The sequence below is a fragment of the Pollicipes pollicipes genome, unplaced genomic scaffold, assembly GCF_011947565.3.
Source record: "Pollicipes pollicipes isolate AB1234 unplaced genomic scaffold, Ppol_2.1 Scaffold_1600;HRSCAF=1878_pilon_pilon_pilon, whole genome shotgun sequence".
Taxonomy (NCBI): domain Eukaryota; kingdom Metazoa; phylum Arthropoda; class Thecostraca; order Pollicipedomorpha; family Pollicipedidae; genus Pollicipes; species Pollicipes pollicipes.
Window position 1 is genome coordinate 12,158,396 of NW_023595962.1, and position 17,008 is coordinate 12,175,403.

Consider the following 17,008-nt stretch of genomic DNA (forward strand, 5'->3'; position numbering starts at 1 on the left):
TATAATTGCAGAATGTATGGAGGCGGTGACTCAATCGCATTCAGTTGTACGAATATGAATCTGAATTGAATGCTATGGTCTAAATTCGAGGACAGCCGTGGTGCTTCTTTCTGAATGCTAGAAGCATCAGCATACACCCCGTGGGGTGGGCGAGGCATAGGCGGCAGTTTGGTAAATTCATTGCGTGCATCAGTGCCGGTCCCAAACGTGAACACCTGCTCCGCGCTAGCGTCGCCTTGTGGGCCGACTTTTAACGCGTTTTAATCCCGGCGATGTGTTCCCAAAGCTGTAAACCGGCCGCGAAAGGTTGGTGCGAATTGGCGCGCCTTTAGGCGATCAAAGAGCTAAAGGTGCTCAGGTGCGCCTTCGTAATGTTTGGATCGTTACAGATGGCCTTGCCCTTCAAAAGCAACGCGACGCTATTGTTTTGATGCTCACGATCATAAGTTGAACTAGTGTTTTTGTTCGTTAGTCTTTTCGTCCCATCAATCTCACTTCCGTACTACGTTATCTTTCAAGTTTGGAAAGGATGAGTCGAATTGGCAAGGATTTAGACTTGAGGACGTAGGTTTGGCTGCCGTGTTGTGATGACACCGCGCGTCAATGCTGGGGTCAATTACACACGTCGAGTGCTCGCTCGTGATCACCACCCCGACATCGCCACTGTCGGCCACTGTCGACCACTGTCGGACACTGTCGTCCTCGTGTCGCGTCTGCGCCCCCCCCCCCCCCCCCCCCAGATGGCACTTCGGAGTGCCGTGCCTTCCCCACTCGGGCAACTCCGGAGTCCCGTGCCGTCCCCACTCCGGTAACTCAGGAGTGCCGTGTCGTCCCCACTCCGGCAAACTCCGGAGTGACGTACCATCCCCACTCTGGCAACTCCGGAGTGCCATGCCGTCCCCAGTCTGGCAACTCCGGAGTGCCGTCGCCCGGCATAGCGTCACCGCCCCGGTCCCCTGTTTCCAGTACCCGTCCCCGGAGTGGGACACGGTGACACCGGAGGCCAAGAACCTCATCAACTCGATGCTGACGGTGAACCCGCAGCGGCGGATCGGCGCCACGGAGGCGCTCAAACACCCCTGGATCTGCGTGAGTGGACCTATCGCCGGGATCTGCGCATGGTGTGGATCTGCAGCTGTGATCTGCACAAGCTGTGCAGCTGCCTTTTTTAAGGAATCGGCTCACATCGACGCGTGGCCCTTTACGGGGCGTCATCGACGGCAGTGGCCATATTAACGCTCAGGGTTTATGAGACAACCGGTGTTCGAACCCCGGCCCCCACGAGAGAGTCGAAGGCGTGAACAACCCGGCCATTACGCCCCCTTATGAATCTGCCGCCAAGATCTGCACATAGCATCGATCCGCGACGAAGGACATCACGTGACGAGGGTGGGAAACGGTCACGGCTCCTCATGTCGCATACGTTATGCGTATGCGATATGAGGAAGTATGGCCGTTACGCATTGCTTTACGTTGGTTTGCTTGCGAATGCGCATGGTTCTTGCTATTTATGGAGTTTAAACACAATCGCACGAGACCTTCTTACAAAAATTAACAGCACCAATTTGTCAAAATCCGATACATTAGAAACGAATATGTACTAAAAAAAATTCCCGGGACGTAAAATAACCAATCGGTTGGGTTTTGTCAAGGGTCCGATATTTTATTCAATATGAATATTGGTATACATTGAGGCGTTGTGATCGAAATTGCTTGTCAGTACTGTACTGACCCTCTTGAAAGGAACAAAAACAAATCACGTAACTGTACTCATCAGGTTTTGTCGTTGCTCTGGTAAAAACTTAGTGGAACGTCACTCAATTATTTCGCGTAGCTGGCCATCCACGAAAGGTACAATGGAATGACAGGACTGCCCTAGAACACGGATGGATAGAAAAATAGGACCAGGGTGGGTCGTCACTGGTACAACAGTCGGGGAATCAGGGTGTATGTAGGAAATTCACCAGAAAATCAGCTGGGTTCATACCGAAATATCGGTGCCATATGCTCTAGAGTGAACCAGTTGAGTCACTTCCACCACAGAGCTGGGTTAGGCCCAACGGTGCGCGGTTTAGAGCAGGGACCCGCAACAGTCGAGCGCAGCAGGCCGGGTGCGCAGTCCGAGGACCCTGCACACTTAATGCAGCGGCGCACGCGGCTTGTACCTACGCGGGTACACCCGTGACACGCCCTGTACCGCGGCGGACGTATCCGGTACGGTTCTCATCCGTTCCCCGTTTTACAGCAACGCGAGCGTGTCGCCTCGGTGGTGCACCGACAGCAGACAGTCGAGTGTCTGAAGAAGTTCAACGCCCGCCGGAAGCTGAAGGTGAGCGCGTGGTGCGGCGGCTGTGGCAGGTGTGGCGACTGTGGCAGGTGTGGCGGCTATGGCAGGCGTGGCAGGTGGGGAAGGTGTGCTAGCTGTGGTAGGTGTGACAGCTATGGCAACCGTGGCAGATGTGCCGGCTGTGGTAGGTGTGGCAGTTGTGGCAAACGTGGCAGATGTGGCAGGTGTGGCGGCTGTGGTAGGTGTGACAGGTGTGGTGGCTGAGGCAAGCCGTGGCAAGTATGCCGGCTGTGGTAGGTGTAGCAGTTATGGCAACCGTGGCAGGTGTGGCGGCTATGGTAGGTGTGGCAGCTGAAGCTGCAGGGAGGGGGACGGCCGGCGCCGGCCTGGCCAACAGGACCCGGTCAGGCACAGTGTGCCGGGCCTGGTGTTCCCCGCTGCCCGTGCATAGCATCTGCTGTCCGATCGTGTTAGCTGCTCTCCTATCATGTTGGCCACTGCCCAATCATGACATCTGCCGTCCACTTTTGCCTTCGTTTGTTCTTCCAGGCCGTCCTGCGTCCGTTCATGTCTGGTTTGAAACACAGCCACCTTGTGGGGAGTGGGAGGGGTGGGGGTGTAAGTGGCATGGGAACCATAGTGTAATGTGGCCAAGCGATGAAGGTGTGGTGCTGTAGATTAAGAGATATCGGCTGGACCGCCACCGCAAGCAAGTTTTCTGATCCCGGCGTTCACTGTTGGCCTCGACGGCTTCAGCAGCTGCGTGCGGTGATAATTGTTCGGAGAGATATCACACAGCAACGAGGAATCACAATATAGGGAAGGGACGTCGACACAAAACGAAATAAGAATGATACTTGGTGTGGCAATGCTCTGGTTTCTCATTAACGGCAGGCCGTCCTTGGAGTGAAAATGCTCTGGGTTCTAATTAACGGCAGTCCGTACCTGAAGTGACAGTGCTCTGATTTCTCATTAAAGGCAGTCCGTGTGTTATCAGCCCCGCAGTTCCTGAAATTTTCCACTTTCTCTTCGGATAGTGTCGCCATCACCTTTCCAATGACACAGAGTTCGATGAGTGCATCGGCTGCCGGTGCTGAGACGCGTTTTCAGTCAGCAACCGAGGTGTGAGACCGGAAGCTGGCGCATTGTCAGCATGAGAATAGCCCGGGCCACGATAATGCGGTCGCACAGGAACAAGCTTGTTTGTTTAGTCAGCTAATCACCAGCGGAGTAACACTTCAATGACAGGCGAAGCCTTTTGTCAAAACAACGTCCTGCAGCCACCACAAATCGTTAAATAAATTATAATGTGGGTGGTGAGTCTTGTCCGACGACACAACAGAACCCGTCCAAGTCAACAACCTCAGACTTGCCTCACCTTTGCTGATGGGCTGACTGTGCTGCACCACCGGTCAGTCTGACTTTTGACGCATTTCTTGCGGCAAACAAATGATTCAACGTGCCAGAGATGACGTCACTGGTGTGCACGCACTGCTTTCAGTTTTCTCTGTGCTGTTCCAGGGCGCGATCCTGACGACAATGCTCGCGACGAGGAACTTCTCCAGTGAGTAGCGGAGCAGAGCGTCCGAGCGACCAGGGCTGATGTGTGATGCACAGCGTGACGTGTGACGTACGGGGCAACGTGTGACGTGCAGGGTGACGTGTGACGCACAAGGCGACGTAAGACTACAAAGCAACGTGTGACTTCATGACGACATGTGACGTACACAGCGATGTGTGACGTAGAGAAACGTACAGGAACGTACAGAAACGCCAGCGACGCACAGGGACGCCAGCATAATACCTCAGTTTGGGATGCATGTCACACTTTCTGTGGATCAGACAGATTGTGGCCATGTTTCAGACTCTGTATCATTGAATGACTGCAAGGGTCACTTAATGCGGCAGTAATAATGCGGTAGCCCAGCGGCACCCAAGGGCCTATAATAGTGTCACCACGAGGACATTATGATAGGCCCTCTTTTAACGAGACTAACGGAGCACCAGATATTAACAAGGATATATCCCTGGTTCATCTCCTCCCCCATACACAGCATGAATATGTGGCCGGTTTCTACGCGTCTTCAGCAGCGCATGCGGCGGTCAGATGCTGCACAGTATAATGCATGCTGTTTTGGGAAAAGGTCACCGTTTCTACACCGCGTTAAATAACATGTCTCTTCTGTGATAAGCAAATGACATGTTGTCTTCGTGTTCTCCGTAGCGGATGGATACAATCTTGTTGTTGTAATATAGGCTTTATATATATATATATATATATATATATATATATAAAGCCTATTTATGTATATATGACTGTATATATACACACATATATCGTCGTTAAAGGCTGTTAAAATCACCTTGCACCTGGCCTGTGATGGCAAGGCTTTGAGCGGACATTGCACTGCGCCAAGCATGTCATTAGAGCCATTGACATACAGGCGGCATTTGACTTTTCGTTGGAGGTATTGATCTGACTGTCTGCATGAAGTTTTGACCAGTGCGTCGCATGTCAGCAGAAGGTATAAGGATGTGCCCCATCCGTCTATGGGAGGTATTGACGTATACCCTACATGTCTGCGTGGGGTATTAACTCGTGCCCCGCCCGTCTGCAGGAGGTATTGACCTCTGCCCTGTTTGCCTGCGGGATATTGACCTGTGCCCCGCCCGTCCGCAGAAGGTATGGACCTGTGTCCCTCCCGTCCGCAGGAGGTATTGACCTGTGCCCCTCCCGCTTGCGTTAGGTATTGATCTGTGCCCTGCCCGTCTGCAGGAGGTATTGACCTATACCCTGTTTGCCTGCGGGGTATTGACCTGTGCCCCGCCCGTCGGCGGGAGGTATTGGTTGACCTGTGCCCCGCTTGCCTGCGGGAGGTGGTGGCCTGTGCCCCGCCCGTCTTCAGCAGGTAATGACCTGTGCCCTGCCCGTCTGCGGAAGGCGCTGACCTGCGCCCCGCCCGTCTGCAGGAGATATTGACCTGTGCCCTGCCCGTCTGCGGAAGGCATTGACCTGTGCCCCGCCCGTCTGCAGGAGATATTGACCTATTGCCCACCCGTCTGCGGAAGGCATTGACCTGTACCCCGCCCGTCCGCCGAAGGTATTGACCTGTACCCCGCCCGTCCGCCGAAGGTATTGACCTGTACCCCGCCCGTCCGCAGAAGGTATTGACCTGTGTCCCTCCCGCTTGCGTTAGGTATTGACCTGTGCCCTGCCCGCCTGCAGGACGTATTGACCTATGCTCCACCCGTCTGCAGGACGTATTGACCGTCACCTTGACCGTCCCCAGGTCGTAGCATCGTGACCCGGAAGGGAGACGGTTCACAAGTGAAAGAGTCCTCGGAGAGCAACACCACCACTGAGGAGGAGGACGGCAAAGGTACGGAGGGTAGACTGGCCGACGGCTGCAGTCCGGCGCGTCTGGCTCGGAGGTGTAGGCAGCTGCCCTGAACAGCGCCAAAGTGGCTGCCCTATTTACAGCCTGCAGAGATTTATCGAAATGACGTAATGCTCGGCCTCCATCTAATCGGACAGCACATGTGTAGGTAGACGCTCGCGTGGTAGCCGATATGTCAAGAGAGCGTGCGAGATCCTGGTATGGAAAGGAATAGTTTCTTGAGGGGTAGGGACAATTACTCGTGCTGCAGATCGCCCACATCGATATCAGAGCTACTCCACGGCTTGTTGAATTTGCTATGATGTGGAGCAAACGTAGCAACGGCGTCAGTCGCAGAATTTCTTGTAACAAAACAAGTACATTATTACTGATGCTGCCTGCTTGTTTATACATCCGTCGTTCATGGTAAAGATCCGTCTCATGTTCAAAGAGTAGATTCAAGGGTGGCGTGGATGAGAGTGCTTGCTGACCGTGGTCATAACTGTTAGGCATACATAATGTGATCTCGTAAATACATCTTTAGCATTATTTTTGACACTCGTGGAGTTCCACCGGTATGGTACATAGTAATAGGATATATATATATATATATATATATATATATATATATATATATATATATATATAGATATTGATGTAATAGCTCAATTTCGTTGAAAAAATCCGAACATCACTGTAAGGCTATAAGCCTTGAGGTCTTAGCCTTTGTGTACTGTGAATCATCGGATTTCGTGACTGTTACACACGTGCTAATGATGCAGTGCCGAACCCTTGCCCGCTGATATTACGCTGCCTTTGCTCGGTACCCACAACTGAACCCCTTCGTTGTGGTTGTCCACTGATATTACGTGGCGTCTCTTCGATGAGCTTTCATCCTTCATAAGCTGCAGGATGTAGGCTCGCAGTTAATAAACGTAATGCTTGGGGTGTGGGGGAGGGGAGGGGGCACTCTCTCACGAACTGAGACTCACGACGCACTTGGCCGTGTAGTGAGGCTGCTGTGTTCGCGACCGCCTGTAGAACTAGCAGCAGTGGCTGAGTGTCAGTGGCTGTGTGCTGGCAGTTGACAGAGCAGCCAATTTCACTAAAGGCAAGCTTTGGGTCACAACTTTTTGTGTGTTTTTGGTTTGCAAAGTCGTCTTTGCAGTTACTCAGTGTAATGTGGTTTCAGCATATTTTGATGAAAAATTTTGGGTGGTCTTATATGATTACTCTTTATATTTTCGATGCAGTTTTTATATTTTATGAATATGTGTATAGTTTGTCTAAGTACTTGATCTTATTTCATGCAGTTTTACCTTATTGGATATTCTTAATACTAATAAAGACATTTTGCGCGATTTCGCGATGCATTCCTAATAAGGTTGCAACTTTCATCATAGACTGTTAACAGCTACATTATGAACATCCAAGTCCAGTCTTGGAACTGAGCACCAAGGAATCTCGAAAACCTTACTTTTTTGAAACTGGCTGATTGGTGTTGTGGGTTTTGTGTGCCTGCGAGTGTTGCCCTGCCGTGCGCCCTTGTTCCCCTCTCCCTCCCCTCCCCATTTGTAGCACACCTAACGTTGAGCCGCGGGCTAAATGGCTCATGCTGTGGATGATACCCTCGCATAACACTCCATTCTGTGCCATGACCCACGTAAATGGTCCTTGTGCTCGGAGCTCAAGGGCAATCTGCTGTCTTTGTCGTGTTTAGATAGCTAGGTTCACCATATCCTGGACCATATTCCCTGTTCCTGGAGTGGTTGCATACAAACCCGGTTCGGACACGTGCCACGGTCATTCCACAACTGCGCATGCGGTTTTCCGTGTGCAGGCTTCTTGATTCATTGGGTTCTCAGAGCTGTACGTTTCCGCGAAGTCGAAGCTTTCGAAAACCAGGCGATCAGTATTGCAATCAGCTTAAGTGTGTAGCATGAACTTCAAATATCACGGGCCAGCATTCACGTATCAAGCCAATGATCCGCTCATTGCCGGCGCAGCGGGCCTGTCCGTCCATCGACGACTCTACACGTCACCCCAGGCCCGTACGGCACGTGCTCGGTCTCTCAAAGGTCAGAGGTTGGCGATCGCCACGCGCGGGCAGCGTCCTTGACTGTCCCAAGGTCACGTGCGCGTGGACGCGCCCTTGGTAAATGTCACGCCGGGAGAGCCAATGAGAAAGGGTGGGAGGCGTGGGCTATATTGCGAGAACTTCCTGGGGCGTGGGTTTCGCGGCGCTTGCTCCATATGCCCCCAGATGTGGGTAGATGGAGCAGCTACTGCCCCCCCCCCCCCTGCCCGTGGCTTCACCGCCGACCTTTCAAGATGATCCTGTGGGCGTCACTTCCGCCTTCCGCAGGTGCAAATCAAACAGAAAGTCCTGTAAGATGAGGCGCTGAATGCTTCAGTTTCAAGCCGGCGAAGGCACCCAGCCCTCGCACCACCATGCCTGTAGCCTAGGCCATTGATGTAATCTGCTAGGCCGCGCGGCAGTTGAATGGATGGCAAGTCTGCGGACGGTAGAGGACTGCCGGCGGCTCTCGTTGTCCTCCGGCTTCGAGTGTGTCCCCAGCGAACACGTTACATTGATGGCGCGTCAGCGAGACCTGTCACCAGTCGTGCCGCCCACAGACCGCCTGACATAATGGCGTCCTGGTGCGACATTCCGTCGTCAACCATTGCAGACCTAGCCTCTTCATTGCGCCATCGCATGATGCGTGCACGTGCAAAAATCGGCTTTACGTTAATTTTTGATGTCAGCTTCAAACGACTGGTGTCGGACGCGGCTGTTTTGGGGCATGGCGGTTGAATGCAGTGTAAAGGACATGGTCCAGTGGCTGACCCACTATTTTCAACAAAGGAAAGCTGGTTATTCGACCAGGCGTATGTAGTACCAAACCTAAGCTTTGTCGATTTATTGACGTTCTGCTTTTTCTTAGTTTTCCTTGCATCAAGGAAACAGCCCTGACATTTACTAGCACGTAGACGATCTTTCTTACACAATTAGAGGACGGCCAGGGCAGCGTCTAAAAGCAAGTGACGCCAATTGACCCATAATGACCTTCCACAGTAAAATTGTTTTCTCGGCACCGAACCAGTGCCGCGGAGCGCGCGCGCGAAACATAGCGCGACCTCGACAGAGCCAAACCGTTAACCCTGTCGGCCGATGGCAAACCTGTAACGCTTGAAATGGCCACCAGAGGCGCGGCCGGCGGTACCGGCACGGGCTGGCGTGGCTGTCGTAGCGGTCAGAAGGGCTGTCGTCCAGCCGCCGGCCGTCAACGGAGCCTGCGGTGAGGAGGCCGGCGACCGGCGACCTCGGCAACGCCCCATGCGCCCCGACAGGCTTCTGACGACGTCTCAGACAGCACATGGACAACGACCCCGACAACCCGCTGACAACGACCCCGACAACCCGCTGACAACGACCCCGACAACCCGCGGGCAGCGCCCGCGGCGGTCCTCTGAGAAACTCCCGTCCTCCACAGACAGCAATCTGGACACCTCGCTGACAATCGTCCCCGCTGATAACGTTCCCGACAGAGCACTGATTACGCCTGCCCCTGACAATGCCCCGAAATGTGACATGATATGACATGGCACATGGCGTGACAGTACCCTTGACAACGGGAAGACCGAACGGCGCGCTGATAGGTAGAGATAGGTAGAGAGAAATAGGTACCGTTGGTAACTAAAATGATAGGTACCGTTGGTAGAGAAAACCCCGATAGTACCCTACTCCAACGCCCGCAGACCACGGTCAGGCTTTTGACGAAGGTCAGGCGAAGGTCAGGCAACGCAGGCAGACCACGGTCAGGTGAAACCCATCCTGCCTCCATAGCTTGACTGCGACGTTGCTTCCCGCGAGATAGCCGGAGAAAATGAAGCCATCTTCTTAGCTAGACTGCCACAGTAGCAAAGGCGGTTAAATAAGTACCAGGATGTGTTTTTTTTTTGTTATAAGTCCCTAGATATGTACCAATCCCACTGCTCAAGTTGTCTTATAGACTAGGGCCTGCATCAAGCTAGGTATGAGCCATGAAGGCTATGTGGTTTGAGATCCACCCTGGCGTAGGCTGCTGCGTAGAATAAGGTGAGGCATTAACGAATGTTTGGGCGATTTTAGGTGGTGGTTCATGTGGTTCTTGGTCTTTTTTCTCTAGCATGTCCTGCCATTTCCACCATCTTGGGGGGTGAGAAAGCAAAAGTTGTGATCAAGATTATAGATCATTTGTTCTTTGAAGGAACCCGCTGCAAGTCAGTAACAAATATCTGTCTTCTTTCGTGATAGGCGCAGAAACATATCTGGCAAGACCATCGGCATTAAAGTCATGATCCTGGTGTGCAAAGTATCCAAACTGCTACCAAATTATCAGAAGCGTCATCGGCATCACCGAATGAAACGGTGAACCGCTGTTGACTTTAAGTCGTGGTGATCGATCACTACGAAATTCGATGCGCATGCGCAGTTTATTTCTAGCGTGACTAGGAAACACAGAGCATAGCTTCGAACCGACCCCTATCACGAATCGTAATGGTGTGATTTGGTTCTGAAATCAGTTGCCAGTTGAGACAGTCCCATGTGGACGTAGTCTGAAGGCCTTTCACGTCCATCTATTTTGCTAACGAGGCAGGGATGAATTAGGTATTAAGGTTACTGCGTGCACACAATGTCAGAACACATATGTTCCAGGCAGTCGACATGTTTCATTAACTTCATCCTCCAACTTTCGGGGACTATCCACTGGCTACAACTGAATCACCCATTCTTAAAAGCCTGCACCTATTACTGCCATACTTGCACCGAAAGTTTTGTTACCAAATAAAAACGTACAAAGAAAGCACCAAAATCGTGATAAAGCTATGATGGTGGTGCTGAGGACGTTTGAGCGATATTAGGACGCAATGTCTGGAACGTCAAAAGCGAAGAACTCTTTGCCGAGGTCGCGTCGGTCAGGTCTCGCGTTCATGCTTCCGATTGCGCACGTTTATCGCAGATTATACACCCTTTAGCACTGCCTTGCCTTGACCTGCTGCACCGTGTATTGGCTCGCGATCATGCTAACAAATATAATGTAATATTCATTTCATCATGTCACTCATGGCACTTTACTGCAGGTCAAGCTTGATCCGGTGTTCTAAATAAAGATACCTTTGGGACAGCCGAGTGTTGCGTTAGCAATTACGACTGAATTTGCGTATATCAAGCCACACGGATGATACATAGTGCCGCCTGGCTAGCCTCTTCCAGGAATGTTTATTTAAAGGGACTGTTCCACACTTGTATGGGGTTTTGAACTGGGATAACTATTTCAGGATAGTTTCCGCCAGTTCACAGCTATGTCCTGTTACAGACTTGAAAAACCTCGTTTCTGTGCTTGATTCACGTGAACTTGTGCAGCCTTTACGCGCTGCCTACGGAAATTTCGTCCCGGGATTTATGACGTCATAGAAACGTTACGCGGACGCGTCCACCTCATTGGCTATGTTTTGCTCATGGCAAGAAAAGATATGGCTTCTCACCATTCATATTAGCCAATGCAGCCGTGATCGCGTCTGGAGCGTGAGCACAATTATCGCCACCGGAGCGTCACAACTTGCTAACGGATCCTCTCCTCTGTGCCGCAGCGCGTTCTGCATACGCGTGGTTTACAGCACGTGACGTTTGTCTCGCATGCGGGCATGTTTTCACGGTTTGCCATGCTTGTTGTTGCGTTCTGTCAATCGTGGCAAGGTAGTTTGTTTGTCATGATGCTTTCTCGTGAGCTTATAGCTTTGTATTTATAATACTGTTCACTGTCCCATTTGACAAATGGCAAAGATATGACACGATATATATATATATATATATATATATATATATATATATATATATATACATATACATATATATCTATGTATATATCTATCTATCTATCTATCTATGTATCTATCTATCTATCTATCTATATATATATAATATATATATATATATATATATATATATATACATAATATATATACATAATCATGCTATGTCTTGGTCAATGCACAGCAAGGAAGCCCATCTAAAAGGCCTGGCGCTGGCCTTCTCTTTCCTCGCGCTTGTTTAATCATTCCTCGAATGCGCATGCGTGCTTCTGGTCACACCGCTGCTAATGCTAACGCTTCTGTGCGGCTGCGCACTGGCTTTGACTTTTTAATTCATGGCGTGCTGCGGGTGACATTCGTCATCGGGCACCACGGGCCACGCGGACATACCTGCGTCCTGGTGCGGGCATACCTGCGTCATGGTGCGGACATACTTATCTGCTTATGTAGTGTAAGGTGGCGGGTTCGATGCGCCCAATCTGCTGCCGTGCACTGCTCATCAGATGTGACGTCACTGGGCCCGCAGATCCGTAAGTTCAATGTCAGACTAGATCAGAGGGTCAGTGTTTGTACCTAGATATTGGCCGTTGTTTCGAGTGCAAATGTCAGGCTTTGTATATATATATATATATATATATATATATATATATATATATATATATATATACATGTATATACATATGTATATATACTCATGCTTCACGCTGTCACACAATACAGTCGCGTCGCATTGGTGGCTCTTCGTGCTCCTATTGTGTGGCGCCTTGGTGTTAGTAACTGACAATGCAGAACCCAACACTGCTTACGCGGGACCAGGCGGAATTGGTAACCTCGTCAGATTTTCGGCGTTGGGTGAACATTTTACGGATTTTGACTGCCCAGACTAATTTGGCCAGAATGCAGCTTTCAGTTATAATCAGGAAACTTGACTGAACAGGCGTGAAATAGCTGTGGAGAGGTCGCATGAGGCTCTAACAGGACACTCGCATCGCGTCCCTTAAGACAATGCAGGCAGCGAAATGCAAAGTAGCCGATGGAATCGACCAACAGCGCACTTAGTCTATTATATCAAGCCGCGCAGATCATCCAAATAGTTCAGATGAATTCAATCATAAAAACTCAAAGCCTCCCGACTTGGATTAATCGGACGGAGTTTGGACGGGTCTGGTGACACGTTCTGGAGGAGTATGAGTGACGTATTGGCCCTAAAGAGACTTAATGCGTCCTGCTTTAAGCAGGACGCATTAGGTCTCTTAAGGGCCAATACGACACACCGGACACCGGATCCAAACCGAGGCCGGTGTGGTCCGGTTCAAATGAAGTTTATCATCTGAGTCTGAGCGATTTGAAATTGAGTCATCTGAGCTTGAGTCATCTGAGTCTGAGTCATCTGAGTCTAAGTGAGCTGAACCAAGTGGATTGTATTTAACTGAGTCTAGGTCAAGTGGGTATGGGCCATATGTTTGTCTGAGTATGAGTCATATGAGCATGAGTCATGCGAGTCGACTCAAACTCACGGTCGGTCCCGCATCGGCCGACACCAGTACACCGCCAGTGCAGCATCCCGGACCACTGAAGCCACTACAAAGTCACGTAAAGCCACCAAAGCAACCGCGACTGGAAATTTCTGAAGTGCTGATTATGCGAAAAACAAGAACCAAAAGCCTAATGGCGTATATGATGTTGGGGACGAAAACTGTCCATCCCAGTTTTGGCTCTATTTTAGCATACCATGAGACTTGGTTGTTATTGGTGTTACCATGAGCTGGAGTCTGACCTTTGCGCCAAATCGAATTACGTTCTGATTTGCGGGAGGGTTAAATGACGATTTACGATGATGGGGTGGTGGGGTGGATGGTGATAAAGTTATGATTAAACTTTTCCAAGCGGCCGAGCGCGTGACCGACGCCTTTGAGCAATGCACGGCAGCGGGCGGCTGCTGCGGCAGCCGGGGTGGGCCCGTCGCTTTGCCTGCTTTCGCCTGCCCTCGGCCGGCACCTCCCTAACCTGGCGCCGCTGCCGCAGACGACAGAAAGGTGGACAGGTCGGCCACCGTCATCGCCAGGGAGCCCGAAGGTAGGTGACCTGACGTGACGTGACCTGACCTGACCTGGTTTGATATGAGCTAACCGGGCCTGACTTGCCATGATTTTACATGGTGGTTTCTGGTAAGTGTCGCCTGCCTTAAACGGGCGTTATGGAGCTTATTCCGGTCGGACATGGCCTCCTGTCCCTGCTCTCACCAGACCAGTGATAACGAGCTGACCTGGTATTAACCTTGCTCGCCTTATCCTCTCGTGGCACAAGCTGGCTGCACCTGCCGGACTTGGTTGGGATCAGATCGACCTGTGGCGACCTAGCGACCCGACCTGGCGACCTGACCTGGCCTAGGCTACGCCTAGCGGGGGCGGATGAGGTCAATGATTACGCGTCGCTACTCAGCCTAATCTTGCCAGTCCAGCACAACGCAGGCTTAATCTACCCTACCTTACGGTGTTACATCAGTGGGATCCAGTACTGCTACCCCGATTTCGTCGCCCGGTTTGACCTGACCTTGAGCGTATGGAGAGCGAGAATTCTCAAGTCGTTGGCAGGCTGTCATTCATGTGCAACAGCTGTGCGGCTCGCACCGACAATACTGCGGCGGTGCCATCAGTGCGTCCTGTCAACTGTCCTTTTCCTCCCCGCTGCAACCGTCCTGTGGTCTCTCGTTTGATCTACCGCGCGGTAGGGAACGTTGAAGTCACCTCGTGGGCTGCTACACAGACGAGACAGCGCTGGCGAGACGGTCGACCCCTGACCTGACCTGACCCGGCGTGACCCGTGCCTGACCCGAGCCCAGCACGACTGTGCGCCGTGAGTCACGTGTCGTCGGCCGCTGACACTCGTGAACCTGTCCGTCCCGCGTCCAAGCACCCTCAGAGGCATAGTTGGTCGCGAATCGAAGACGTGATCTGCAGCGAGGGCTTTGCCTTCGGTGTCAGCTGTCGTATGGAATGGCTTTAACTGCTCGCTAAGCGCAGTTGCCTTTAACGCTGCACCTGCCACCCTAGAAGAGCAGTCATCTCACCGCACAGTATTTTCAGAGAGATTTGAGCTGGCCATGTAGTGTCCTGACACGGAGGTCCCGTGCCAGCTCTCGTTACTGGACTGGTTCCCATCGGGTGTCGGAGGCAAGAGACATAAGCTCAGCTTCCGAGTCTTGAACTCTGAGCGTGTGATCATGTGATAATGTGGCCATGTGATCATGTAACCGTGTGACCGCGTGGTCTTATGGCCGTGTGACCAAACGACCGTGTGACCAGGTGGCCATGCGACCGTGTGACTGTGTGACCGTGCGATTATGTGATCTTATGGCCGTGTGACCGTGTGACCATGTGAAAGTATGACCATGTGGCCGTGTGGCCGTTTGACCTTGTGACGGCATGGCCGTGTGCCCGTGTGGCCGTGTGACCGTGTGACCATGTGCCCGCATGACCGTATGATTACGTGACCGCGTGACCGTGTGACCATGTGGCCGTGTGCCCGTGTGGCCGCGTGACCGTGTGACCATGTGGCCGCATGACCGTATGATTACGTGATCACGTGACCTGTGACCATGTGACCGCGTGACCGTGTGACCATGTGGCCGTATGACCGTGTCACCGTGTCGCGTCTGCGCACATATCACGTGTCGACATAACTAGGACTCGCCCCTCGCCTGCTGCCGGCCATACGGTCTGCAGCCGCGTCAGAGCCTGGGTGGCCCCCAGCCGACACGCTCTCTCCTGGTTGCGAAAACCGAAAAGCCTGCTTTTGGGCGACCGCACGGCGGGTGTTACGCATCGCCACTGAGGGACGGTGCGTAGTTTGTGCCGTCAGGGGTCGCATGAAAAATCGGGGTATCACAAGTGCCTCCGAAAACCGCCAGGGGACAGGAGCAGGACAGGCGACGACCAGGAGCACGCAGTGGATGCGTAAAAGTGTCGACTGTGGGCAAAAAAAGAAAACTTTGGGATAAAAAGCGGACGGGAATGTTTCGGTCGCGGATTCCTGGCTGCGGAGGTGACAATCGGACCCATGAGGACAGACGATAGACGAATGGTCCGGAGGTGTGGGTTTTCCGGAATACCAGTCCCAAGTGTTGCCAGGATAGCATCTCGAAGAAGCTGCCGGGATACCAGTCTCGAAGAGACCGCCGGGATACCGGTCTCGAAGAAACTACCGGATACCAGCCTCGAATAGACTGTCAGGATACCATCTCGAAGAGACTGCCGGGATACTAGTCTTGAAGAGACTGCCGGACATCAGTCTCCGAAGAGACTGCCGGGATACCAGTCCCGAAAGACTGCCGGGATATCAGTCTCCGAAGAGACTGACGGGATACCAGTCTCGAAGAGATTGCCGGGATACCATCTAGAAGTTTTCCCGGGATGCCAGTCCCGAGTGTTCACGAGTGCCAGTCCCGAGTGTTCACGGGGTACCAGTCCCGGTTGTTCACGGGGTGCCAGTCCCGAATGGGTCAGTTTTGGCGGGCACCGTGTGGGGTTCCGACCGGCCGTCTTGCGCCGGCTTGGTCTCGTCGTGGGTGAAGACCTCCGCTGCTGAAATAGAACACCTCTGAACACTTTTATACGCTGCTGCCGCCACCAGCTGTCATAGCTAGCTGTGTCAACCAAGTGCAAAGCTGGAGGATCAGGTGGATATTTCTCAATTCCTGAGTGTGGTGTCCGCAATTACACCCAAATAACTCCCATGTCAGCTTTCATGCTGGACATGATGCTGGACACTTGCCACGAGTCGTTTTGATAATGATGTCTTCACCATCCATAGCCGGTTAATGAACGTCAATAACATACCGGACATTCCTTATTCATATATAGCACATGGATCACGCGCAACGTAATCCACTTTAAGTCCGTGTCGACCTGAAGGCCGTAAGAAGTTTAAGTGGGGACCAGCAAGCTGATGCTCAGTTCGCGACACAACTTTTTGGTGACTTTTTGTGACGTTTCGGTAACTTTTGGTGACGTCACTGTAATTGTTGCCCGATGCGCTGGCTAAATACGTAATTTTCGAATAGCGCATGTACATCCACGTTGGTACTTGTGAGTAGCACTTGGAGGTTGTCATAAGAAGTATCTGATGCGGTAAGGTTTTTTCGGTTATCCAAGCTTTGGTGGGTCAAAGTTCTCTGGCCGGGTTGCAGCGTGGCAATATTCTTTGCCAAATAGCGTGGAAAAATTTAATTTACCGACGGCTGTGTTCAATATGGATGTATATATATATATATATGTATATATATATATATATATATATATAGAAGAATTTTGCCACGTGCTGCACTGCTGACGTGTTGCCACGTTTTGCCACTGCTGAAGAATTTTGCACGCTGCAAACGATCAGAGAATTCTGGCCTACCAAAGCTAAAGTACTGAAAAAACGTCCTTTTAAAAAATACAAACAATATACCCAGCTCGAAAAGCCTTAAGATGTTATGCTGTTATCT

At 51.6% G+C, this 17,008-nt stretch overlaps 1 protein-coding gene across 1 annotated transcript in view; it reads left to right on the forward strand.

The window, feature by feature from the left end:
• Positions 1-17,008, forward strand: part of LOC119093203 (calcium/calmodulin-dependent protein kinase type II alpha chain) — a gene marked incomplete in the record, with an annotated part of 241,694 nt that overhangs the window by 187,963 nt on the left and 36,723 nt on the right. Inside the window, 4 exon segments of the mRNA XM_037216120.1 lie at positions 967-1,089; positions 2,246-2,329; positions 3,809-3,851; positions 5,578-5,667. Coding sequence (XP_037072015.1) covers positions 967-1,089; positions 2,246-2,329; positions 3,809-3,851; positions 5,578-5,667 — 340 coding nt within the window.